General features: G+C 50.2%; 2 protein-coding genes across 20 annotated transcripts in view; both read left to right on the forward strand.

The window, feature by feature from the left end:
• The window catches only part of MSI2 (musashi RNA binding protein 2), a 208,188-nt gene that overhangs the window by 139,192 nt on the left and 41,847 nt on the right, over positions 1-27,149 (forward strand). For all 19 annotated transcript variants that reach the window (XR_009279293.1, XR_009279294.1, XM_058854566.1 and 16 more), the window contains exons 8-9: positions 17,894-17,976; positions 23,044-23,158. Coding sequence is in view for 17 of the 19 variants with exons in the window: in XM_058854566.1 (XP_058710549.1) it covers positions 17,894-17,976; positions 23,044-23,158 (198 nt within the window). In the remaining 2 variants the exon portion in view is untranslated. The remainder of the gene's footprint in view (positions 1-17,893; positions 17,977-23,043; positions 23,159-27,149) is intronic.
• HEATR6 (HEAT repeat containing 6) overlaps positions 1-27,149 on the forward strand; it is a 340,544-nt gene that overhangs the window by 139,163 nt on the left and 174,232 nt on the right. The window lies entirely within an intron of this gene.

Here is a 27,149-nt window from a genome sequence, read left to right on the forward strand (position 1 = left end):
TATGCTAATGTTCCTTCCTGGAGGTAAATAAGAGGAGGGGATGCTGGGCAATATTATTACTGTGAAATTAAAATAAAGTCTCATTATTTGAGGATGGAATTTAGTGGCTGAAGATTTACTCTTCATCTGCAGCTTCATTCTGAATTCTTCCAGCTAATTACCTGCTGATTAGTTGAGGACAGGCATTGCTCACCTTGGCATTGAGCATCAGGTTGTCTCCTGGGCAGGGTGTTGGGGCAGATGTATTTGGTACATGCAAAGAAGGTACTGACCTCCAAAAACCAGGCAACAGCAATTTCCCTGCATTTTCTGGTCAGACTTAACTCTTCTTCAGGGAAAAGCTTTTTTCGAAGGAAAAAAAATATATACAGAATTTAAAGCTGGATTTTAGTTAAAAAACACCCAAACCTTTTATTCTTGCATTGAGGATGGGAAAATTATCAGAATGTCAGAAAACCTCCAACTATCTGAATGTTTTCTTCTCTTTCCCCACCTGTCTTTCTGAACTTGATTTTAAACGTGGAGATATCTCTGTTCCTGATCTATTGAAGGTTCCCATCAGTGACCAGCAGAAAGGCTGCTCTGGTGTATCTCCTGTGGGCAGAAGATAACTCTAAAAAGCACTGTGTTTATCTGGAGAGAGCAGAGTGGGAGGCAGGAGCCATGGGGATGGATCACCAGAAAGTTTCTCTGCACAGGGAGCAGGGATGGGAGGAACTGCCAGGAAAATCCCCTCAGAGCAGATGTGGGGATTGCAAAGTCTCTGAGTGATATCAAAGGCACATTCCCAGCTCGGGCAGGGCAGGTAAAGCCAGCACACCCCTTCCCCCAGACCCTGCTCCCTCCTCCTCCTCAAGGACAGGGCATGAGTGAGGCTGTGCCAGGCTGGAGGGACTGTAACCAGTGCTCTCTTGTGATGGCAACTCAAGAAACAAGGGCTGTGTGGCGTGTTTGGAAGGAGAGCCCTTATTCTTGAGAGTTTAAAGGGAAGGTGTTCAAAACCACAGCAAGGCTTGGCTGGAGAGCAGCCTGGCTGCAGCCACGGGGTGTGTCCACGCTCTGTGTGAGCACACAGAGCCACCCAGCAAAGAGCCCACCACCCTGAGCTCAGTGGTGCTCCTGCCAGGGGGGTTTCTGCCATGAAGCCCCTGGTTTGTCCCCCCAGCCCTCGTGCTGGTGCTCTGCCCGCAGAGCCCTCAGGCTGGCCAGGCTGGGGACAGCTGATGGCATGAGGTGGGGGTCTGGCTGGATGGGGCTGACATCATCTGGGGGGATGGATGTTGAAATAATCAAAGCACTCCACAGCTGGTTTCATACCAACTTGCTCACGAGTGGATCAGAGATGATTTTGGCACTTGCACAAGCGCGCCCAGGCGGAGCAGTGGCCATGCAGGCACTTCTCGGGGGCTGCATTATTTCCCAGTCCCTTTGCACTCCATGGCAAAGGATAAATCACCCATCCTAGGATAGATGGACGGAACATGGTGTCAGGCAGGTGTCAGCCTCACCAGGCTGAAACCACAATGACATCATGAGGCAGATCAAAACATTAAGTCTTTTAGACCGTATGTTGGACATGTTGTGTCACAAGGGCTTTCTATCCCTGCTGATAACGATCAGCACACGTTATCTGTGCTTCCTCACCCCTACATTTCTTACAAGCTGATAAACTTTGAGCTGGCTGAGAAGCAAGTGTGCCACGATGTCTGGAGCAGGGCTGGAATAGCCTGCCCAGGGGCTGATAGCAGGGTGATAACAGGACCTGTTGTTCCAGAGGATTCTCAGCACCTCTGCTCCAGGTCCTCTGTCCAGGGGTGGTGGGCTCCCGGTGCTGCAGTGATCCTGCCAGCCCTGCCCATGCTCTGCAGCCAGCTAGAAACAGATAAATACCAGAGAGGATCGGTGTTCCAGGAGCGGGATGCCTCGCTTCCCTTGGCATTTTAATCTCTTCCAGCACTAGGTTGGAATAAGCACTTTTTTAGTGTGTGGTGATTTATTTTGTTAAAAACCAAAGCATTATTCATAATTATGCAGTTTTATGAGAGTATCCATAGCAGTGTTCTTCCTGTGGTTGGCTGTGGGAGCAGGAATAATATTTAAACAAGAGCCCTGGGGAAAGGACACGCTCACATTCGGCGCAGGGCTCAGCCTATTGAACTGGTGTATAATTACCTCTATTCAGCACCACTGTTCCAGTTATCAGCCAGCGTCAGGGGGAAGGCCAGCGCTTCAAAATGACACAGATTGTTAGAGAACATCAAACTTTTTTAATACAGTTAATGATCCTCAGCTATAAATAGCCTGTTCCTGGTGACAGGCACTCAGGGTTTGTGCTGAGCTGCATGGTGCTGTAGTTTGTTGGATTTTCTTTTCTCCTTCCACAGTTACTGTAGGTCCTTCCACCCAAATGCTTTACAAACAGGGTAAATAGACCCTTTCTGGGTCAGGAGGTGAAGGTCCTGACAGGCAGGAATTTTCCTGAGGTTGTGTATGGGATGGGAATTCAGCAGCTTCATCCTCTGGTCCTTTTGACTCCTGTCCCCCCCACCATTGAGCAGAATGGGGATGGCTGCTCTGGGGCTCCCCATGTCTCCTATGCCACTGAATAATCTGGGGATGGCCAGGCAAGACAGGCAGGTTTCATACATGCTGTGCCCCAGAAGTTTCCTTTGCCCTCTCTCCAACTAAATACGACTGTAGGTTCGTGGAGGAGAGTTTGGAGATGGGACTCTCTGACTTTGGTGGCAGCTGTAGCCCAAGAGCTTGAAACAAGAAGGACTTGGTCCAAAGGAGCCTTGTCCTGGCAGTGCCCTGCTCTGACCCAGTAAATCCCTGAGCAAGTGTAAATCTGCAGAGGGGAATTGTCTGCAGGAAGCTTGGCTGGGGCATTTCTCTGTGCTCAGGCTGCATCACGAGCAGTTCCTGCTCCCTGGGAGTGCACAGATCCCTGTAGGTTGCTTTACCCTTTACAAAATGGGATTTGAACCAGCCAAGAAGTCTGAGAGTGGCACTTAAAAGCTTGGAGTGCCACAGACACGCTGAGCCAGTCACTGGAGGCGGCATGTGAAGCTGGGACGGGGCATCAGGCTGAGCTCTAGAGGGTTTCTAGTCCAGCAGCACTGCTGACTATCCCAGCAAAATAATGCCAAAAGCCCCTGAAACCCTGAAGTGACTGCTGAACTTGAGCGCAGCGATGGAGCAGCCGCGGTGAGACTCTGCCACAGCTTTGTTCTGTGGAGCCTGCAGGGACCACGGGAAAAGGTCATCGCACAAACACCACGGAGAGCTCTTTGTCTGCTCTGAAAGCGGGGAAGCAAAGGGGATTCTTATGGAGTGCCTCCCCCCCACCCTGCCCCACGTGTTCCCGGTTCCAGGCTCGGGTCAGGAGCCGCTCCGTGCTGGATCCGCGGGCTTTGGCTGCTTCTCGGTGCCGTGGGTTTGCTGCCGGCGGCTGGGGATGAGCCCGGGGATGGAGCTGGAGGCCTGGGTGCCGTGAGAACACCCCAGGGAATGCTCAGGGTGTGTAATTAGTTCCCCGTTTCCTCTGCCTGTGACTGCGGCTCCTGGCGCTTTTGTTTTTGAGGATAAAGATTTCAGCGTTTTCCCCGATGGTTTGAACAAAATCAATCCATAAAACAATGTCACCAAAACACGGGGAGGAGAGGGAAGCTTTAATAAAGCTTTGCTGGGCCTGTGCACCTGGGAATGGGGCTGGGATGGTTCAGACAGGAAGGAGGCACTGGAGAAGGTCACCTCTGAAGGTGGCAGATGACAGAGCAGCGCGGCTGCGCTTCGGGGGAGCTTTGGCAGGAACCCATCCATCCATGGGTGTTCATCCCGTCCTCCAGCATGCCAGGATTCCCTGGCATCCTGGGGCTGGGCAGAGCTGAGGAAGGTGCTTGTGTGCTTGGGTGGGACAGATGAAGGGGAGAAAATCTCAAGGGAACCATTCACAACAGGGAGTGACTTGGCTGTAGCTGTCCTGAGAAGTCAGAAGACAACAGCAAGTCACTCAGTGGTAACAAATCATGGATTTTGGATGGCTCAGCAGAGAAAGTCCCTCTCTTCTTATCTGTCTGTGCATGGTCTTGAAAAGTGGCTGCAAAGGAAGGGAAGCACCTGCTGTACCTGAGGAGCATCAGGAAGCCTATTTTAGATGTGATACTTTAAAATTTAGATGTCATTATTAGCAAAGGGCTCTGAGTTTTGTGCTTGTCTTAGCCTTGTTTTCCTTCTCCTTTCCCAGCAGATCCCTTTCACAGAGCTGCTCTGCTCTGTGTGGTCCCTATTAAAAGTTTCCTTTCCCAGGGTGATGCTGCTCCTTTGTTGCATCTGGTTCTTGAACACTTTATACTATCAAACAGCAAAACTGCTTTTATTGATGCAGCAAAGAATAATGGGATTTCTCCAACAGGGCTCCCAATCTACACTTGTGGCTTTTTTTTTCTTTTTCTTTATTTTTTTTTTTAATTTTTATTTATTTTTATTTTTGTTTTATTGCTGGCTTCCAACAGTGGAAAAAAATGATTAAGATCTGTTGGGTTTACTCTGGTCACTTCAACAGGAGATTGGTAATATCAACAAAGGACTCCATAAATGGATTATCTCCTGGGCTCTGGCAGGGCTGAGGCGCTGTGCTGCTGCCCTGCCCGTGCTCCTTGGGCGAGACAGGCAGCTGGGAAAGCAGAAGCATCCTCAGTTTCCTGGAGGGTTGGGCAGAGCTGCGGGCGCTGGGCTCCTGTGGGGTCACTGGAGGGTGATGGGTTGGATGTGGGCTGCTCACAAAGGGACCGTGCCTGGCCCCAAGCCCTGTGTCACCTCCTCTTCATGGGGAGCAGAAGGGAGAGCACAGACAGGATGTCTCAATGCTGGATTCAGGTTTTCCGTGTGAACAGGTGTCGGGATAAGTGTGTCTGCCGTATAAAAAAATTTATGCCATATTAAAAATTTGATATATGCATTTTAATGGCCACTGTCAGCTTTTGCCCCTGGACATGTGTAAAATCTGATCACTCCTGACTATCTGGAGCTATTACTGTAGAAGCAAATCTGTTTGGCTGTTTCAGGGGAGGAATATGGATGCAGCATCTCTGGTGTTAATGAGGAGACACTGATGGCTGAAGGCAGTGGGTGGGGGTCTGAACACCCTGAAGGTGTTCCTGACCGTGGAAGGAGGGTGGAATGGAACAGCCTTCAAGGACCCTCCCAACCCAACCCAATTCTATGATTCTGTGTTACTTCACCTGTGGTCCTGAACAAAAATCAAGCTTACATTAAAAGGGTGTTTTCCCCCACCTCATGCACTTTTATCAGAGCTTTCTGGGGAACATGCACCCAAGCAACTTGAACTTTTTCCTTGTTCTCAGCCCATGCACATGGGGGAAAGCTGGGTCAGCATTTTCAGGGATGTTTGAGGCTGTATCTCACACCCTCAGTGGCGGTGGGAGCTGCAGTGTGCTGGCCTCTCCGTGGTGGTGGGAGCTGGTTTCCAGGAATAGCTGAGCAAATACTTTGCTCTTTACATGTGTATCCAGAGGAACAAGTGGTGCATGCATTCAGAGCGTCTGTCCTGGCCGGGCTCTCTCTCTCACAGCAGTCTGCATTGTTTGCTTAGGCAAATACTGATACAGTGCGTGAGCAGCAGGGATGGAGTCCTGGCCAAGGATATTAATAATGCCCAGGAATGTTGTGTGCTGCCTGAAGTTTTAGTCCAGAGGGGTCATACTGCACAGCTCAAAGGGATTAGCTTAACCTGAGGCTAAGCTGCTCATTTTTGCTGGTATTTCCCTTGACCCAAGTCAATTATTTCAATTCCTTGAATAGTTTTTTGTTGTTTGGTGCCTGATTTCATATTCCTTTGCATTGTGATGCATGGAGTCAGCAGGGTGACGGAGAGTCCGTGCTCTCCTTCCCAGCCAGGGCTGGCAGAGCCTTGGGCTGCACCCCAAGGAGGGTGAGATCCATGCAGGCTGTAGAGCTGCAGGAAAGCGTGTCAGTGGGTTGTGGGCACAGCAGCAGCGTTTCACCTGGGTGAGGGATGCAAATCCAGCAGCTAAAGCACAGTGAGGAAAAACATTCATGAAGATGGGGGACTTTCTGCACTCCGGGGCGGGGTACACCTGTAAAATGTGCCCTCATGGCCTCATTCACCTGAGCATTTGAGTTGGTGGCTCCTGTGGAGCTTCCCCGCAGCGATGCTGGGGCCGCACTGGTCTGACACTGGCAGCACCAGTGGGGAGGAGGTGTCTCTGCTGGATAAAGCCCCACGCTGGGTGCTCTGCCTGGGGACTGCAGGGACAGCTGCCAGCAGCATCACCAGCACCACTCTTGGAGCCTGTGGCCTTTCACCTGCCCATTTATCTTGGCTGGTGCTGGTGCGTTAATGAGAGAACAACACCTGCACACTCCCAGCAAAGCGCCCTTCACTTGGCCTTCCACCCTCTGCAGTTTGCAGGGAGGACTCTATAACCTCTGCTGGCAGCCGGGAGCCCGGGGCCGTGTGTGTTCTGGGGGGGCTCTGTCCCCCCCAGCCCTGAGCTGTCTCTCTGCTGCTGCTGCAGGATCCAGGTACGCAGGAGTCACCTTGAGCGTGGCCGTTCAGCTGCTGGAAACATTTCCCCCTGCAAAGTCAGTTCTGGAGCTGCATCATTTCTCTGGGGGCACCTCTGGCAGCTGCTGCACCCCAGAATCCACGGTGGGGGGGTTAAATTTCAGCACCACAAACAAGGGGAAGGTTCTGGGCTTGGCAGGTGCTCGGAGAGGAGCAGCAGCAGTGGCAGGTTTTGACCTCGTTCCTTCACCACAGAGCTGCCTTGTGCTTCTCCTCCACTTCCTGAAATCAGGCAGAAATCCTTCTTTAAAATCCCTTTTCAGTCGGCTCCAGGGCCAGAGGGGCACCAGGGCAGGGCTGAACCGTGGCCCTGTCACCAGCCAGGGGACACTGATTCCTGCTGGTTTTCTGTGACAGAGCCTGAAACTGGACCATTGCTGAGGTGTGGCACAAATGGGCCTGGACGGGGGCAAGCTGGGGCTCTGCCCCTCCCAGCCTCCCCATAGAGGGCACCCACAAATGCCCCATTGCAGGTGGGAACACACTGTCCCCCCTCTTTGTCACAGAAAAGACACCTTTGGGCTCTTGGTTGCAGAAGAGACAGCTCTGGGAAAGAACACTCACACTTTTTTAATAACCTATTTCTATAATTGAAGGATTTCAGATTTCTTTTGTAAGAGCAAGCGCCTGCTTAAACATGGAGACAAATACAACCAATAATATGTACTTGAAATTTAATGCAGGCTAATTCATTTTGGCACAGTCCCAGATATGCTGATTAAATGGCCTGTGAAGTGCTACAATATCTTGATAATGTACATTCCACATTTGATTATATAATCAATTATGTTGCACCTAATAACATTTAAAATTAGTGGAAAAGCTGTGAGCAGATTGTATCAGGTGCAGAGTGGGTCTTGGGCAGCTTTAAAAAAACTTCTGCCAGCATACACTGTGAAGGAGCAGGCATAGATGGATCTTCAAATACTGTTCTTCAGGAGACCAGAGACTTGATAAAATTTCTGTTAATTTAGTGACTTGATTTAGAATAAAATAAGCTGTCTGCTGCTCCCCTGGTTTGCTGCTGGAAAAGGGACTAATGTTGTCTATCAAGAGATAACCTTGCACCAAGTGTTCAGAACAGCCCTGGTGATGTTGGCAGTAATTCTGTGGTGGCTTTAGCCCCTGGGCCAGACCCAGAGCTCAGCTCTGCCTGTGGGGCTTTTCCTGCACCCACCAGTGGGAACCAGAGCTCCCCTTCACTGGCTCTTCCCTGCTTGGGGAACCTGAGTGTTCATTGCTGGGGACAGCCAGTTCCTCTGTCATACATGACATTTTAGTGTGCTGCTGATTCCAGCCGTGGGCACTCCCCGCTCCAGAGGGATTCCCCACCTGGGTGATCACTGTGATGGGGAGCCCTGAGCTGGCACCTGGGAGCAGCCAGGATCATTTGGCAAATGATTGTCATTCCTTTTTGGGAAAGTGAGTGCTTTCTGGGTGACTGGCAATGGCAGGTTAGGGGGAGTGTGGCCTGGGTTTTATGGCCCTCCAGTAGAAGAGGGTTGATGGGAAACAAATGCGTTATGGCCCCAGACAAGCTGTTGCTCCATTTTTTGTTCTGTTTAAAGCAGCACTATCAACCAGTTGGAATATAGGCTTGGAGTATCGCAGGGAGTAATCTAATTAGTATGAAGTCAATTCACTAGTTCCTTTTGTATCTCGTGATTAAATAAGTGGGAAAATGGCTTGAAAATTAGGTGCTAGAACAACCCAATTACATTTCTGTAGCTTTTTGTATTCAATTTCATAAACAATTTTGCTCTTCGCTGGTTAATCAGTGAATGCCTTTTTCCAGTTTGAAAAGCACTTTTGAAATTATAATGCAATTAAATTGTGTGTGGATGTTCTGGCATAGCGAGCGTGAGGGCTGGGGGCCTGGCAGCCAGCCACGCTCTACCTTGACAGTAATGAGTTCCTGAGCTGGCAGCTTGCTGGTGTCATTCATAATATTGTCCACGCTGGGATGCTGTGAGAGGCAGCCGGCTCTGCTCTTTCCCAGCCGGATCCTCTCCCCTGGGCACGGATCCTCGGCAGACCCGGTGCCTCGGCACTGGCAGTGCCTCAGCGAGCACATCAGATGTGCCAACACCCAGCGGAGTTTAGCACAGACTTGTAGAGCAGCTGCCTGTGTCCTTTGGGCTTTTCCCTTTTTTTCCCCCTCTTTTTTTTTTCCTCCTTATATGAGCCTATGCAAGACTGGAGGTTGACGAGGGATATGGGGGGATTAAATGTTGTTTCCCTGGGGGGCATGACAGGGACAAGTAGAACATCTCAGTGTCCTGTTACCAGAGAATCACAGAATTCTTCCAAAACAAAGAAGGTTTGGGGTGGAAGGGACCTTAAAGCTCATGCTGTGAGAGTTTTCCAGCGCTTGCTTTTTGTGCAGTATTTGTCTTGTGTCCAGCCTGCTCGAGGCAAGTGGGAGCTAAATTCAGCCTCCTGGGGAAGGGTGACCAAGCCTGCATGATCCCAGGATTTACAGCCGAGCAGCACAAGAGGGGAGGCAGAAAGCTGTGTTAAGAGAGAAGGAAATAGCGTTGGAAATAATGACTTGCATGGCAGGTTTTAACAAGTTCAGTAATGGTATTAGGTGCCCTTGGCTCAAGATAGTAACCTCCTCTTAAATGATCATTACCTGGCTAATAAAGAGCTTGGAGCGGGTCATTACAGCTTAATTTAGACGTAGCATCCTGTTTGGTTTGCACAGCGTGGCTATCTCTCAAGTTGTTGAATCTATTGCCTGGATACGAGGTTGGGATATGGGATTGCTTGGATTTTCACATGGGGACTCTCCCCCAGCCACCCCAGGACACAGGGGTCCCTCCCCACCCTCACCTGGGGAAGAGGAGCTGGTCTCAGCACTGAGTGGCCACAGCCAGGCAGGAGGATGTGCAGGAGGGGGGGTCCAGCCTTGTGCCCCCCACACTGCCCCAGCCTTTGCTCCCTCCTGATGAGCCCTTGTGCTTCTCTCACCCCATTAGCAGCAGGTTTCATGTGCAAATAATTGCAACAACCAACCCCCACATGTTATTAATATTTTGAAGACATCTCTTTGATAAGCCCATCTTTTCAGCCAATTTCCTATTTCTTCAGAAAGCAAAGCATCTTTCCTCCCACTTTCGTAAATCTGTTGTTAAAAGGAAGAAAAGGAAATGGAAAAAAGGATTCCCCCCCTCCAAACCATGACACTAGGCTGGGTTCTGCGCTGCCTTTGTCAGCCCTGGATGGAATTATGCATCATGAATAAAAACTGCTGTCAACATGCATTGGGTTTGAAACATTAGAGCATATGGTATGTGATTATCTGTATTGTCAAATGCAATAAAGTGAATTTGGATATAATAAAAAATGTAATATTTTAGAAATTTGGTAATAAACTGTGGAAGAATTGACAGGCAGAGAGTATCTGATGCCTGTGGGCAAACAGATAAAGATGGCAGAATGTGGCACTCGGTGGCTGAGGCAGCATCAGGGCCTTGATTTTTTGATGGGAGCCTGGCTGGGCTGACTGGTATCCAGGGTGGTGGCCTTTGTCCCAGCCATTAGGTCTCACTAATGAATAGACAGAAGCACAAGGTTGTAGGTGGATTAATTGGATTTTGCATATACTTGGGGTTTTCTTCTCTGATAGCAAAAAGAAACCTGTTGGAGTCTTGCTGTATTCTCCCCTCCAGCAGCATTCCCAGCATTTCCATTCTGTTGACTCCTTATGAAGCTGGGAAATCTGTACCAGAATAGCAGGGAGCAGTGAAAGGCTGTAAAGGTGGGGCTGCTCCCAAATACTGAGGAAAAGGAAAACAGTGGAGATCATTTTCTCCTGCAGCATCTCACATTCCAGGCTGGTGCTTTAATTCGTGAGCTGCTGACAAATTCATGCCCGTTGAGACGGATGTCCCCAACAGAGAGAAGCTGAACTAGGAACAAACTTCAGGGCCTCCTGTGTAGAAAATTCATGGAAAAGTGCAGATGTATCACACGTACCTGCAATTTTTCTTAGGTCACCGCTAATGCTTCTAAATGATCTGCGAACACATTAATCGTTTCTGTTAATTAACAATATGATAAAAGTGGCATTTAGTAAGCTCTGCGTAGTGTGCGTCTCAGTCATTATGTACTCAGTGCTTTGGTTTGATTTCAGAGCGTTAATAAAATAAAATTTTAATGAAGATTTGTTGTTATGAAGAATTTATTACCAGGAGTTCAGGTGCTGCTGACACGAGCATGGTCAGTGACATGCGCGGGGGTCCCTGGGTGCTCCTGCCGCTGCAGGGGCTTGGCCTGGGACCCCATCCCAGCCCTGAGCGGTGCCCTTTGAACCTGGAAACCTTTGGTCAGAATGGCTCATTTGAGAGGGGAACAAGTCCCTTCATCCTCACCTCAGGAAAATCCCTCCCTAGAGCCGGTTTGGGTGGATTTTGCCCCGTCCAGAAGGACAGCTGCCACATGGCTGCCCACCCCGAGCTGCCTTTTCCTGTACTGAGCAGTTCCCACTTCAGAAATGCCACAGAGCCGAGCAAGGAGCCTGAGCCTTGCAGCTTTCCCAAACAAAAGCAGAGGAGGATGTTGCTGGTGCCCTTTGTCCAGCTGTGCACTGACCGCCGCTCTCCTGCCGCGCCGGGATGGAAACGCCCGCGCCTCGGAGTGGGGCTGGGCTCAGTTATCTGCTGATTTGATTTGAAGAAGTTACTCCCCTGTCATGGAGAATATACTGACACTTTAAATAGCTGCCTGTGTCTGCCAGGAGAACCTGACTGTGTTCCATACCCAAGCTGTACATTAGCACACCGTGCCTTGGTGGGTGTCAGTCACAGCAGCAGGGCTGGAGAGCACATGCTACAGTTAAATGAGGATATTTTCTTAGACCACAGGTTTTAGCCTCCTTCTTCCCCTTCCATCTGCTGGTGCATTGTCGCTGCCCGAATCGGCCTCTTTTGCCTCGGCTAGCTGTGGCCGATGTCAGCGGCAGGAGTGGGGAACCAGGCTAGCACTGCGAGGCTCAACCTGGAACCTCCAGAGCTCCTCTGCGCTCTGGCGTTGAGGCTTACAGGGCGACACAGGTTGTGACGAAGGGAGAAAGAGTGCTCAAACTCCTCCGATTTCCCAGGAACAAGTTTATTCCAACAGGTGCAGGGCTGGGATCACAGGGGAGAGGTCTGAGCCGAGACCCTGGGCACCCCCATGCGCCAGGTTTTAAGGACCGTGGGCGGCTCGTATGGTGACCAATGGGACAACAGCAACGGAGGGGTTAAGGGTGGGGATTACAATATGCAGGACCAATGGTAGGGACCCGGGGGGGGGGAAAGCAACTGTACAATCAATGGGGCGTCGAGGAAGGGATGATAGGCAGGGAAAGAACTGGAACAAAAGGTGGGGGTTCACATAGATTGACAGGGCTTAGGGGCAGGATTAGGGTGATGGATGGGGAACAATCTGGAAAAATGGGAAGGGTTTACCATGATGGGCACCTGGGGACAAACCATTCTTTATGACCGGGGAGCAACTGGGGTAAACTACCTCTGAACTTAATAAAACCAAGCAATATGGGCGGCAACAGTGCATCTCTCTCCTGGTCTGGTTATCACAAGGAGGAGGTGAGATCCTGTTCACCTTCCAAGTGTGGTCAGCAGTCTCCCCAGCAAACCCCTCCTTGGAGATGAGGAGGTAAAATCTGAGACATGTGTCTCACATTATGGCTGTGTTCCTTAATGTGCAGAACTGCTCCTTTGGAAACCAGAACCTCTTCTTCCCTGTGTTTGCAGCACAGGAAATTGTAATAATAGGAAATAACAGCTTTTGTCAGCTTTTCTCTTAGACAGGTTTTGGCTCTAACAAGCTGAGTTGCAGTATGAAAACTCAGAGGAAGGGACAAGGAAGTGAGGGGGAAGAAATATGTTGGATGCAGAGCACAGGGAATATTTAAGTGACTTCTCCAAAAGCACAGCATAAGGAGGTGGCAAAGTCAGGGCTGTTTTCAAGTCCTGGCTGTCGGGTTCCGGGGCTGAGGAGTGAATGGCTTTGCCCTGACACGGGATTAAACCCCCAGGTCCCCATTCCCAGACTCTGGGGGTAATGACTTGTAGTACCTTTGCAGATATGGTTCACTCTGGGTAATTAAAATGTCCTGACCCCTCTGCTCGGTGTGTTCTGTTCATCTACAAAGACAAGATCTGGTGACAGTGATCACAGGACGTGGTTTCACATCCCCCTCTCCACCCCCCACCTGCAAGTTTATTATTATTATTATTTTTATAAGGCAGCTTGGCAGGTTGGGAGCTTACTAAGGAACTTTTTCCTCTCTGATTACAAGGGATGTGTGAATAAAGTAGAACGGTATTGATTCACACCAATCTATGCATCGACTGTGTGGGAGCCACTTGCAATTCCCAGCAGCACCGGAAAGCTTTGCAACAGGGAGAAATATGACCAGGCAAGTTGAGAAAATAAATTAAACTAGTGTCAACTTTTCTTGTTTCTTCCCTCATTATTAATGGATGGAATGGGGCTCGTTTATCAAGAAGAGGAAAAATTAATTGACACGGGCTTTAATGTTATTATGCCTGGCTTGTCTGGTCACATTTCTTCATTTTTAATTTTTTTTTTTTTACTTTTGAAAGGCATTTTATTACCTTTCACAGGACCAGCTGCCAAAACTATGGGTATAAACAAGAAAGCAGGTGCATAAATAATACCACAGCAGGACTGGACTTTTCAGCATTTCAGAGTTTAAGTAAGTCAGATCTGAGGAGAGGAGCAGACGCAGGCGAGCGGGTCAGGTCCAGAGCCCTGACACAAAGAGGGAGCACAGCCTGAACTGATATTTCCTCGTGGCCCTGCTGGGAGCTGCAGCGGGTGTCAGGCTGGATATTCCCATCTGTCAGCACAGCCACTGCTCAGGGAGCTCCCACGCCAGGGCCACAGGGACCCCAGGGACCCCAGGGACCCGTGCCAGCACCAAATGGGTGGGAGTGAGGAGCAGGATGGCTCTGTGGAGCATTGTGTGTGTGTGAGGGGGGACTGATCTGCACTGACAAGTGACTGTGGGCTGATTCTTGCTCAGCAGCAGGAGTGAGGTTTAAGCAGGGCTGTGTTGGTGTGACAGGGGTTGTATAAATCTCCTCCTTTGTCCTCTCCCTGCTCTCGTCTCCTGCCCTCGTTCTTCAGGGTTGCTGTGCAGGACAAAAGGGCCTCGGTGATCCCCGAGTTCCCAGAATATTTTCAGGAGCTCTCTGGTTGCTGTCAGTGCAGGACGAGGCTGTCCCAGCTGCAGAGATGCCGCAGGCTCACCCACAGTGTGGGCACAGCTCGGGCAGAGGCAGCACAGCAGATGAGATTGAGTGACTCGCTCCACATCATCAAGTGACCTCCAGCTGATCTTAAAACAGGCTCTAGCTGCAGTGTCTTCACCCTCCAGAGCATCTTTTGGGTGGCTGGAGGGCCCCTCAGAGCTGTGCCTGCCTGGTGAGCTGGGTCTGGCTCAGGCACCAGGCGGTGATGGAGGTGCTGGTGCTGTGGCTGGGGGCTGGGGCAGGGTCCTGGTCTGCCCAGCAGGGTTAACCCCAGCATTAGCCTGGCTTTAACCTCGGTGGTGTGGGATGGAATCACCTTGTTTTGCTTGTTGTAAGCGAGCAGGGGTTTGACAGCGAGACCTTTACCCGGGTAAGCTGCTTTCGTGTAATTCTGCCAGCCGGTGACGTCCTCGGCGTGTGCAGCCACAGCTGTGACACGGATCACTGTGCAGCCAGACCTGGGGCTGTGGGAATGGTGCTGCCAGCCAGGGAAAGGAGATGGATTCTGTAGCTGTGGTGTCGTCATCTCAGCTATATTTTACCAAGTTTGACGTAAAAACTCTGAAGTGATGACAAAAGCGTGAAATTGTTGGTTAGAGCATGATCAAAACCAAAATACAGAACATGGGAGCCCTGACATTTGGTATCTTCAATCTGGCTTCTTAATAGTATTTATGGCTTCTGACTATTCTTTTACAGTATTTTAATCTTTTTATGGTTCCAGTCCCTTTCTGGACAATGTTTGTCTTATTTCTGGAATACCGTGGCAGAACATGCTGAGCTTACTCTGTGGAGCCACCTTCCCACAGGCCTGGGCAGCTTTGGTGGCTGAACAAGGCTTGGGATCAGAGGAGGTTTTTCACACAACCCCAGAACCACTGGGGTTGGAAAAGACCTCCAAGATCACTGAGTTCCAGCTGTGCCCAATCCCCACCTTGTCCCCAGCCCAGGGCACTGAGTGCCACCTCCAGGCCCTCCTTGGACACCTCCAGGGGTGTGCACTCTAAACCTCTCTGGGCAGCCCCTACCAACCCTTTCCATGAAGAAGTTTTTGTGAATTCTTCTCCTTTCTGGTGTCAGGGTGTGTTGGAGGACGTCTTCTGCACCATCAGAGGTCAGGTATCCAGGCTGGCATCATTTTGGTGCCTGTCGGTGCCCACTAATCAGTGGATGAATGGAGTGGGCTGACTCCTTTTTCAGCAGATGAATGGAGTGGAATGACTCCTCATTCCCAGTAGATACCAGAGGAGGGGGGGGTTTTCACCTGAAGGTCGTGGATACATGTCTCAGCTTCCTTTAGTGCCGGTGCTTGGCTCAGAGCCTCTCATTTGGGGCATCTGTTTGCCTCTTACTTTATTTTTCTCCCTCTTCTTTGTCTTTTATTTTACAGAAAAGATTATTCAAATGAATATTCAGTTTTATTCATTTGAATAAAAAACCCAACCGTTTGACTCTGTTAAATGCTTATCTCTTAAATAGAGCTTGTTAGCTTCCAATAATAGCTTCATTCAGAAGGATGCAGTATAATTTCATTTTAAAACGTGTGCTCCTTGACAACCGGAATCCTATTTCTGTCACCGTTTTCAACAGCTGCCTTTGTTTTGGGTTAATCTTTTCCATACACTTTCCGAGAACCATTTTTTTGTTGACTCTTAGTACCTCTCAGAAGAAATAATTGTCTATTTAGCCCAGGAAGGTTTCTGAGAGTTTTGGTAATTTAAATATGAGTGTGTATTCATTATGGGAACTAATAAGACCATGCGTGCAGGGGCATCTTTGTGTGGGTGCAGTTAGTAAAAGTTGGAATTTGATATCCAAAAAGTGAAACAAGAAAATAATCACAGAATGGTTTGAGTTGGAAGAAACCATAAAGCCCATCCAGTTCCACTCCCTGCCATGGGCAGGGATACCTGCCACTGTCCCAGGTTGCTCCAAGCCCTGGCCTTGCACACTTCCAGGGATGGGGCAGCCACAGCTTCTCTGGGAACCTGTGCCAGGCCCTTTCCACCCTCCCAGGGAGAAATCTCAGTGACTGTGTGCCTGCAGATGGAAATCGTCTGGTTGCTCCCACTGAGTTTGGGGTGTTGGGCATTGCAGGTCACCTCTGGTTTTCCTCTCCAGGCCAGTCTGACCAAGTGCCACAACCCTTCAGAAACCTGCAAATGGCTGCTACCACCTACAGATTGTTATTTTATTGTTGTAAAACCTGGAATTGCAGAAATCTGGGTGGCCATCTGATTTAATCAGACAAATAATTCCTTGATAAACCTGTGCTTAAGCCATATGGAGTGGGATGAGAACGGGAAATTTGTTTCCGAGTCCAGACACGTAATGACTGCAGCGGCTTCCTTGTGGTGTTCGCATATTAGTGCTAATCTCCTAAATTCCCTCTCCCCTCCATCCTGGCACCAAGACCTGACACAAGTTGCAAGAGAAATCCTCAACTGCAGCACTTGCTAATGAGCTGCTAATGATGAAGATGTTGCTGGTGCTCAAACAATTAATGACTTGTAGCCCCAGCCTGGCCATCTCATCGCACTGGTCGGGCTCCCAGCTCTGGGATTCCTGGGATGCCAGATTCAGGCAGTTAACCACAAAAATCTTAGGTTTAATGCAGGTCTGTTTAAGGTAGATTTAAATGCAGTAATTTAGAAGGCAAATGAAAGACGTGAGTTCTGTAAAAAAATTCAAGCTGCTGCCTGCTCTAAGTGCAAAGCAAAGCAGTGTTGTGAGCTTGGTCTGCTGTGTTACACCTTGGAGGAAGGCTGGGAGCCATTCCTGCTGATCCTTCCCCCGGTGAGAGGGTGTGAAGTGGAATGGGAGCATTCCCCATGGCTGCAGGTACTGTGCCCTGCCAAAGAACTGCTCGCACCTCACCTGGAGATGCCCAGCTGCACCTTCCTCTTGAGCCGGGGCCGCTGTGGGTGCGGGGTGTCAGCAGTGCACAGCCCGGCCATTCCCATCTGGGGGAGCGACTCCATCCTCCTAACAGATTCTGAAGGTTTCATCACATAGTTGGTGTCGATGTTGACTCATCGAGCCTTCTCCAACACACGAGAGTGGGGTTTTTTCATTAGCCTGAGGTGTTTTTGTGAAGGCAGGAGCAGGGAACGCGGTGTGTGGCTGTGCTGGGCTGCCAGGCGCCCTTAGCGCAGCCCCAGCAGAGCAGGCTCGGTGCACAGCCACGGGCAGGCAGCACGCATCAAACAGCCTGAACCAGCCCAAATCCTCGGCTCTTTGAAGCAGCAGTGGAGAAGAGAGGAACGATTAGATCAGAGGCCTCAAATGTAATGGGTTCCTGGAGGCCTCAGGATGTCCTGATGAGGTATTAGAGGAAGTAATTCAGGAAGAAAGGGACAAATAACCACCTCCGGAGCAGGGCTGACCCGGCACGCTGCAGAGCACACAGAAACACAACGTGCTGCTCTGCGTTTGGGAAGCTTTGGGGTTTTTTCTCCTTGTCAGGGGTAAATGAGGAATCATCTTCTGTCTACCCAGATTTTTATGGTTTTTGGGTCGTGTAATGAGTCCGCTCTAATGGAGAAGTCCCGTGGAATTAAACAAGAGATGAAATCAATATGGTTCCATAGAAATATAATTGGGTTTTGTAGAGTTTGCTCTTAAAAACCTATAAGGTGTAAAAGAAAATACGGCCTTATTGTAGTTTCCGAGCCATCATGTAACTGGGGTGTAACTATCCATTAAATTCTGCAGGATGGATCAAAAAATCCATAAGGAGGTTTTAATTCTCCATTAAATCCTATAGAAGAGCTGGAACAGAACCGTATTAATTTTCCCTGAGACAATGCTTCTTCCCTCCATTAGGCTGCAATAAGCTCAGGAGCAGCTCCATAGGCAGCAGGTGTAGTCACACGTGTGTGTTGTTATGGAAGTTTTCCAAAGTCCCACTGGCTAAATAATGCTTTATTAAAATGAAATTGCTACACTTAACTAACGTTTTCCTCACCCCTCCCCTTTTTGTATCTTTATTAAATAGGATTTGGCTTCGTAACTTTTGAAAATGAAGACGTGGTGGAAAAAGTCTGTGAAATTCATTTCCACGAAATCAATAATAAAATGGTGAGTGTTGGTGCTCCGCGCGGTGTCGGTGCCAGGGAGCTCTGAGCCCTCGTGCCAGGGTGTGCCGTGCCCAGGGGTGGCTGCTGAGCCTGCACCACGGCTGGCCCAGCCCCTGCTCTGTCCCCCACAGGCTCCGAGCAGCTCTTGGTGTGTGAAGCCAAAGGGCTTGAGGAGGGTGTGAGCTCAGCTTCTTGAGCAGAGAACCAGGTGAAGTTCCTCCTCAATGACAGGCAGGTCCCAGCTTGTGGGTTGCCCTGAGCCAGATGAAAAGGGGCATTTGTATTTCAATTGCTGCAGTAACTTTGATATTTTCGGCTAAAATATTCTTTTTCCCTTTGTCAAAACATCCTTTGCTTCTCAAATGTGTATTCAGATATGCATTGTATATTGGTCTGATATGTGTTCACAGACTTTAAATTTAATAATAGAGCTTTTAGTGTGGATAAGATCAAAGCAATCTCCTTGGCATATGCTGGAGGCCTGCTTCAATATTTGACTTGCTAATTTTTCCCAGGGCACTGAAATAATATTCCTCATATTGTTCCTCACTGCAATATGCATCTGAAATAAAAGTGAGGGTCCCTTTGGCCAAATGTGGGGTGGGATGGTGGGGCAGGGCTGGGGCAGTGCTCCTGGTCCCGTGGGAAGTCTCTTGCTGCACTTCAGAGGGTTGCAGTGAACTTTGCCTGTGCTGTTGCCCCCCAGCCCCTCCTGCACTGAGGCTCCTGCCTGTCCCCACGGAGCCTCACCTGAGTGCCTGTGGGCTGGGGGGAGGCTCATTCCCTTTAGACAGTTTCCAAATGCTCTTAATCTGCCTTAAAACAAAAGAACAGAACAAACCCCAGCCAGCCCCATGCAACAGAGCCAAAGATAAATTAGAAAGGCTCGGGATGTAAATGTAGGGATTGGCAGGTGGGAGGGAAGAGCTCCCCTCCAGGATTTTCCTGTGCACAGCAGGAGGGCACACTCCATAGGTTTAGTCACTCCTCACAACAGACTTTTCTCTGGAGCAGGGCTCAGGAGGTGCTGGGGGGAGCTGGAAGAAGCAGCAGGTGCTGGTGTGCCCCAGGCAGGGACAGTGTTTGGTGCTTCATCCCTGGATCTGCACCCGTGGGCTGGAAAAGCCTCACCTGGCTCTTGGCATCTCCTGGGAGGGGAGGAATAGCGTAGAGCTCTTGGGAAAATTCCTTCCCAGGTGGAAGGCTGCAAAGGAAGGTAGCGGGAGCAAGGAGGATGGGACATGGTGAAAACACTCGAGGAACATCACAGAGAGCAAGAGAAACGGTTTTGGGTGTTGGTGTTTGTTGTTGGGTAATTAAAATATCCCCTTCCCACTCCTGTGCCCACTCAGTGCCCCCTCCAGGTACCAGAGCGTTCTCTTCTTGTCACTCCCTCAGCTCGGATTTTGAAAGCAGCCCACGAGCGAGGGGATGAGACATGATCCTGTCTTGGGACTGAGTCATTGCCTGCTGATGTGTCTGCAGCTGAATCCCAGCCCCTGCGGGGCCACGGAGCTGTGTGTGCGTGCGGCTGGGAGCTGGGAGTGACACAGCTGGCCTGGGGTGACACACAGCTGGCCTGGGGTGACACACAGCCGGCTGGGGGCACTGCTGGGGTCATGTCATGCTTGGATCATGTCCCCCTCTGTCCCTGAGCTCTGGTGGGGACCGGCTCTCGCAGCCCCAGCCCGAGGCTGTGGGGTTTGCAGCAGCTCAGTGAGCTGGGACTGGGACATGCTGTCCTCATCCCATCCCTGTCCCCATCCCCATCCCTGCCATTTCCCTGTCCCCATCCCTGTCCCCATGCCCAGCTTGCCCAGCTGGGACACCCACAGCTCTGTGGGCTTGGGCTGGCCCTGAGCTCGCTCCTCCTCTCCTGAACGCCATTTCCCCAAAGGCAGGGGCAAGCAGAGGGCAGTGGGGTGGCTGCTCCCCAGCCTATTTCCAGCTCCATCCTCCCTGGCAGGCTATTTTTAGCTCATCCATTCTGCTTCTGTTGCCATCCGTAAAGCTTAGAATGTCAAATGTAATATTAAACGAGCAGTAGGACAGTGAAAAGAAAATGCCAGTGAGGTATTTAATAAATGGAAGTTGGAATTTACGTGGGAGGCCAAAGATGCTCAAACATTGCAGGGGGACAATAAACCCAAACAAGCTGTCCTCAGATTATTGTTCCTTTGACAGGAGCAGGCTGCTTTGCAAAGAGACACCTGTTTTTCTAAGGAAAAAGTGAAAGTAGCTGGGAAAGAAACTTGATGGAGATTTTCCCTTAGATGTGATTAGATGTGATTCCCCTAGATGTGGTGGAGTCACATCCTGGGTGCAATGCTGGTGAGGGGGGTGATGAGCTGAGCCATGTCAAGGTCTCATGTCAGGCTCTGGAGCAGCTGACAGAAATGTTGGGCTGTTCTAGAACAGGCTGTGAACACTGCCCAGCACCTGTGGCTCTTCCTCCCTCTCAGGGTGGCATTTTGCAGGTTTTGTGGGCCTTGGGGACTTCCAGGGATGGGGCAGCCACAGCTTCTCTGGGCAGCCTGTGCCAGGGCCTGTTCCAGACCCTTTCATTCCAAGCCCCAGCCATTTACACGGTAGATCAACAGACCCACAACTCAGTGCATTTTTAAAATAAGCTTAAAACCTCTCTGCTGCTGCCTGGTGTGGCTCACCATGGTGTGAGTGACACGTTGTCCCCAAGGTGATCGGAGCCCACCAGGCTGCGAATCACACGTTGCTGGCACAACAAAGTCTCCTTGTCTTTGGGTGGCTCAATGGGGGTTTGTGCATTGTGGATATTGCGCATTCTGCTTTCCTCAAAATAGCCCTGGTTTCCCTGGAAAGCTGTTAACCAGGGTTTGTGAGACATCCTGGGCTGAGAGCTGACAGCCTGTTTTGTTGTGCTGAGTATAAGAGGCTTTTCACTCCCCAGCTCAGCCCTCCTGGGTTCCCGTGGCTGAGACTGCTCCGCTTGACCCAGGAGTACCCCAGTGTAAGGTTAATTCTCCAAACTAGACTAAACAAAAATAGTGAATTTTAGTTTCCCTGCCTTTTTTTTTCTTTTCTTTCTTTTTTTTTTTTTTTTTTTTAGCCTTAAACCTTTTTTTTGTTGGGCTGCTGGAAGTGTAGCACATCCTCGTATGAGGAGGTGGAAAAAATCTGGAAATTATTAAGATGCCCAGAAATGCTGAATTGAAAGTTGGAGTGAGGTCCAGATGTGTGTACAAAGACCTTTATCAGGCAGCTCTCAGGGGCAGCTCAGTGTGGAGCTGAGCCCTGACTCATAAATCCATATACATTTCCTCTTCGAGAAGCCTCCATTGCATGTCCTGTCACATGTGTGACATCCCTGCTGCCTCCAGGGTTTTCCCCTTGAGGGAACTGTGCCTTTGGAATGGTTCTGGCCATCTCCATCCCCTTCCCCATAAGGACAGGGCTGGATTCTGGCAGAAGGGCAGCCAGGCCCCTTTTCTTTCTGCTTTTGCTGTTGGTGAAGAGGCACCATCCAAGCCCTGGTGTATCCACTGGTTGTGGCGCTTCACTCCTGTCCCAGTTTGATGATGGGATGGTGCATGGGCAGCTTCCCAGAGCTCCTCATGGTCTGACACTGCTGCCTGGGCAGTGTGACAGTCCCCCAGGGATGAGCTGACAGGGCTGGGGTCAGTCAGTCTCTCCCAGGCCAGCAGAGCAGGGCCACGCTCCCAGTCCTGTATCCCACATGTCATCCCTCCCATGGAGAGAGTCTGTCTGGATAACAGGGAATTTCCTTGCCCTCCATATGGGGTATATTTGTTTACAGAGGCTTAGGAATTATTTCTCTTTTGTACTGGTGACTTTTGCTTCCCCTTTAATCCTGGTTAAAACCCCTCTGCACTCGCTGCCATTCCCTTTGTATCCCCGTGAGCTGTGGAAGTCAGAAGCGGTGCCAGGCTTGCAGAGAGCAGCGGTGGGCTGGGGTATGGTTGCAGCAGCTCATTACCAGGTTATTGTTTCTAACAGTGCTAATCCAAACTTCATTTCCCTGTTAATTGTCCATCCATCCAGGCTGGAGGGGTTTTATCACCCTGGCTGTGCGCTGCCAGTGGCCATGAGGTGTAACCAATGCTGCCATGACCCTGGGAGCAGTGCCCTCCCAAAAGATGTGCTTGTGAAATGAAGTGACATGACACACTTTCTGTGCTCCCCCCGTCATTTGACTGGAGGAATCAGCTGGGCAAACTCCTGATAAATGACACTGCTTAAAAATCAGAAGAGCAAAGTTAGAGGCACAAAGCTGTAACCTGTAGATTCAGCCCTCGGCCCCTGCAGTGCTGGGCTGCACCACTGCACATCACCCCCTGCTCAGAGCGTGGGAATGGGCTGGAATGACTCCACTTAGCTCCAAACCAGCTGACTGGGGCAGCTGTAGCACCAGTGCCAAGGGGAGCACAGGAGCTGTCTGCTGGTGGGTGAGATGACAGTGCCTGAGAGAGAAACCATGGAGAAGTGCTGTATTTCTCCTTTTTCCTGGAAGAGGCTGGCTGGGGGTCCTGGATGTCCCACTGGCAGCAGGGCTGGGCTGCTGTCTCACAGGGCAGTGGTAGAATCGCCAGTGAGTGACTTCCAATGGCAGCAGGAGTAACTGAAAGTGAAAGAATGCAGATCCTTTATTAATAGGGTTTACAGAAATTTTCTGCTGGGTAGAAATATTGATTCTTTATTCCTATTTTAAAAGGAGCTTTTTGTAATGATCACTGGGAGTTGTTCTCTGTTATTGATTGCAGTGGAGCCATGCTGGAGCCCTCCCTCCATTCATCCCGCTCCCACAAGCGCCAGGTTCCCTTTCAGGAACACGGAACTTCTTAAATCAGCACTTCTGTCATCTTTGGGGGGCTGCAGTGGGTGGTTAAAGAGACACACACGTTTGCTCTTTCAAATCTGGTTACGCTATTCTGGAAGATCACCTTTGAGCGGGAGGAGGTGTGGGGAGGCAGATGCTAAAAATAAACCTCCCCCCCTTAAGTAGATCAGTTCTGCATTTGACATTTACATGGAATTCATTTGCATCTCATTTGTACATGTTTCTGCTCAATAGGTAGAATGTAAGAAAGCACAACCTAAAGAAGTGATGTTTCCACCAGGGACGAGAGGAAGGGCACGTGGATTGCCGTACACCATGGACGCTTTTATGCTAGGGATGGGAATGTTGGGTAAGTGCCACCGCTCCAGAGGCTCCGTTGTCTCCCTGATTCCCAAACCCTTAAGCCACAGGGGTGAGCAAATCCCTGCACCTGTGTGGGTGCCAGGCTGAAACTTTAGCAGGGGTGGAGTAGAAAATAATCCTGTCTGTGGTAAATGATTAACTCCCCCCCCCAGCCTGGAATATAAAAAATTTGCATTTAAATGGATGTTTTAAATAGCCTGTTTTACTCTTACTCGCAAAAATAGAATGATGAAAGATGCAGTGTGTTCATTCTGACTAAAAATGATCTCTCCCCTTTTTTAGAGGAATTGAGTCACACATTATTCCCCTTCTTTTAAAGGTAGCTTTGACAGTTCAGCACAGATAATTGAAAATCTTGCTGGTTCTTAAATGGCATGGATGGAGGAAGTGGGGGATGCGTAACAGGACAGGTCGCAACAATAATTACAAGTTTCAAGGAGATGGAATGGTATTCCAGTCCTGAGTATTGTGTCCAGAAAATACTAATTAAATGGGATAAATGATATTTAATGGCAAATTCCTATTTGTGCACGAGGTCTATTTAGTTATAATTGGTTCTCATTTGTTTCTGCCTAGATAATTCTTTCTAAATAATGTGACAACCCCAGATACTCTGTCCTCGGCCAAAATGCTGCTAATCCATTGCCAGTATTTTTTTTGTAAAACACCGTATATTTTAAATTTTCTGCTCCCTTTGTATCCCTTTGTTCCCTCTCAGTTGTCACCTCCTGTGTCCATGAAGCTTGTGGGAATGAAGGGCAATCTGGAGGTGTCCCCAGGCAGCAGTGTCCCCTTCAGGATGCTTTGACTTTCCTGTCCTGGGTTTAGCTCATCCCAGGAACTGAGCACAGAGTCCAGCCTTGGAATCTGGGTTGCCCCGAGCTCTGCTGAGCAGATTCAGGGGCTGGCTGAGGTGCTCAGGACCCCAGAGCCCCTGGGGGTGGGTGTCAGGTCAGAGGACTCAGTTCCTGCAAGGATCAGGCTGTTACACTGAGGTGTCTGACACCAGGCACTGCTTGATTTGATAGGAAAATCTTGCTGCCATGTTTGCTTTATCTCTGAATTAATAGTACTTCTGTTTGTGTGGCTGGAGCGATCAATTTCTGGGATGTGTAATCAGGTTATTTCAGCTGATCATCTGTTTTGCTGTCCCCACGCTCTGCTGCCACCCTGCCCCATAGTGTTTGGAAATCACATTTTATGCTTAAAATATTTATCTTGCTCTAGTCAGTCCGTGATTTCGTTACCTGTGTGTTCCCAGCGTGCCTGAGCCAATGTACTTGATTTCTGCTGTTTCTCTTCCTTTTCCACCTGTGCTGCCCAAGGTCGGGGTGGTGGAGTCTGGGGGTCTGTGTGCCACTGTGCTGGCCTGTCCTGCTGGCTGCAGGAGGAGAGTCCAGGTCACCGTGGGAAGCCAGAAAGATCCATGGCATCATCCTCCATCCTATGGCCTCAGCCCTTTTCCTTGCAGCTGGGCACAGGGTGAATGCAGCTGGATCCACCCCAGTGTCCTGAAGGGAAAATACAGCCCCCGGGTGCAGCATCAATCTGTTCCCACTAGGGCTGCCTCTCTGGAAAAGGATCATCTCAAGCTGTGAGAATTAAGGAAAGCAGCCCTCAGTGAGTGGAGCAACACAGAGAAAGAGCTGGGGCACCTGTTGGACCTGTTGGTCCTGCTGCAGTGGGGGGCCCGGGTCACCCTGACCCTGCAGCTCCAGCCAGTCCCACCCTGCTCTCCCTGCATTTCAGATCAGGGGGACTGGCTGAGCATTAGTGATTGATCCATGGTGAAGGCCAGATGCTTCATTATCCACTCGAGCTGGCTTTTCATCTTCCAAGTTCCTGCTTGCTACCGTGGCACCGTGTTAAATAATTAAGTGCTAAACAAGGAAATTGCAGCACAGGAGAGCGGAGCTGCTGGATGGCTGTCAGGAACCCCCGGGTTCAAAGGCTGCAGGGCCCATCCCTGCAGGAAGAGGGGCATAATTAACCCATCAAATGATCAGACACAGAGTTCCATCACCGCCGCTGCCGAGCGCTCTGTGAGGTCTCACGAGGCCAGGTCAGGTCTGCCCTGTGTCTTCTGTTCTGTGCCCAACTGGACTGAGCCAGAGCAACTGGGGCTGCTCTGGGAGGATTTTTATACCCGTTTCCAGAAGCCCTTGCTCAAGGTCACCTTCTCCAGCTGCTGTTCATGGGCAGAGGAGGGAATCAGAGGAACGAACGCACGAGACAACCCCAAGGAAGGAGCGGGGAGCGACTCCCTCCAAAGCTATTAAGGAAGTTGGTCTTTTTCATTAATCACAGCCTCCCCAAGGAGCCTGCAGCAGCCGGGGTCTAAAGGTGCACAGGCAGCCGCTTCTGTGATGATTTGGTTGATTGGAGCAAAATTAAAGTGTTCTGAAAGGATTTTTTGACTCGGAGAGCGCAGGCTGAGCCTTCTGCCAGGGCGGCTGCTGGGCTGTCTGGGGCTCGAGCTGCTGGTGAGACACGCTGGTCTCAGGGAGAGCAGGAGCTTTAATGAGCCTCTGCATAAAGAGTGGAGCAGATTCCGTTCCACTGATGTCCCTCTCAGCCCAGCCAGCAGGAAGAGCAGATCCCAGCCCCTTGGATGCTCAAGAACAGGCCCTGTGTGTCCCCCTCTGTGGCTGAGCATGAGCAGTTTGGTGACCAAGGAACTCTCCCTGTGCCTGGAGGCTCGCACTGGCACCTGGCCCTGGTGTGCAGAGCAGGAGCCTGTCAGCCAAGGGCCTGTGGCTGTCACAGCACTGCCCCAAAGCTTTTTACACTCTGTTTGAGTCTGTTCCTGAAAACTTGTAAAGAAGAGAGTGACAGAGGAGCAACATTTCGAGGAGATGGTTTCTGTCTCATCTGGAGCTGCTCTCTGTGTCTGGGATGCTGCAGTCACCACAGTGGTGACACACAGCTCTGGAGGTGACCCTGCGCTGCCTGCCTTCAGCTGGGGCTGTCAGCACTCATTTCTCCTGCTCATGGGCATCATCCTGGTGTTCAGTGTTAAAGCTGGGCTCCTTTTAGCATGCAAACCCCTCCAGAGATGGAAGTGCTCACACACCCCACAGTGCTGGAGCAGTGTGTGGTGGGAGCAGGGATTTGGGAAGGTGTCTGGCAGGGCTCTGTGTTCCTGCACACGCTCAGTCTAGGTAGGCTGAGCTCATGCATAAAAGAAGCTTGTGCCCTTCAAAGAAAGTCATTCCTTTTTCCAGCAGACACTGTTCAGTGGAGTAGCAGCTGCAACTCAGAGCAACATTTGGAGACAACAGCTTCCTTGCATTTTCTGGAGCATTTGAACTAATTTTGCACAGGTCCCCTGGCTCCTATGTGCTCAGTGTTCCCACATATTCACCATGAGCTTTTGTCCACCCCATTAGCAAATTTAAAATGAAAAGACATTTCCACAGCCTGGACAGGAGCTGGGTAGAAGCAGTGGTGTGAAGGTTTGAGTTCTGCTTCCATGGACAGGAAAGTCTTGCTTTGAAGGAGGCAAGACTGAAATCCAGTCAAAACTTGGATTTTTGGTTTATTTGCAAGGGATTGGTCACTCCCCAGGACTACCGAGGCAAATCAGCTTCTTGGTGCAGGATGAGGATGGCCCCTAATGGGAATGTTGGGTAGGTCAGCATGGCCATCATTTGGCCTGGTGTTAAACACCATTGATATTCAGCCAGGCAGTGTCCCCAAGAGGATCAGGCTTCGAGTCGTTAGAGCAGAGCTGGGCACTGCAGCAGTAAATGAAGAGGAAAATTGAAGTAATGTTGTATTATAAATTTATGATTTCATCTTCCTGACTTTGAGAGCGCTGAGTGCTGGCAGTGCCAACAGAGCCCCCGGGCACCTTGGGACATTGTACCTGTGTCAGGCACTGCCAGGTTTGGCCAGGGACAGCAGGACTGCCCTGGGGTCAGGGCCAGGACCGTCCCAGGGCGGGCAGCAGAAGAGGTGACATCCAAACCACTGTG

The sequence above is a fragment of the Poecile atricapillus genome, chromosome 21 (assembly GCF_030490865.1).
Source record: "Poecile atricapillus isolate bPoeAtr1 chromosome 21, bPoeAtr1.hap1, whole genome shotgun sequence".
In the NCBI taxonomy this organism is placed as follows: domain Eukaryota; kingdom Metazoa; phylum Chordata; class Aves; order Passeriformes; family Paridae; genus Poecile; species Poecile atricapillus.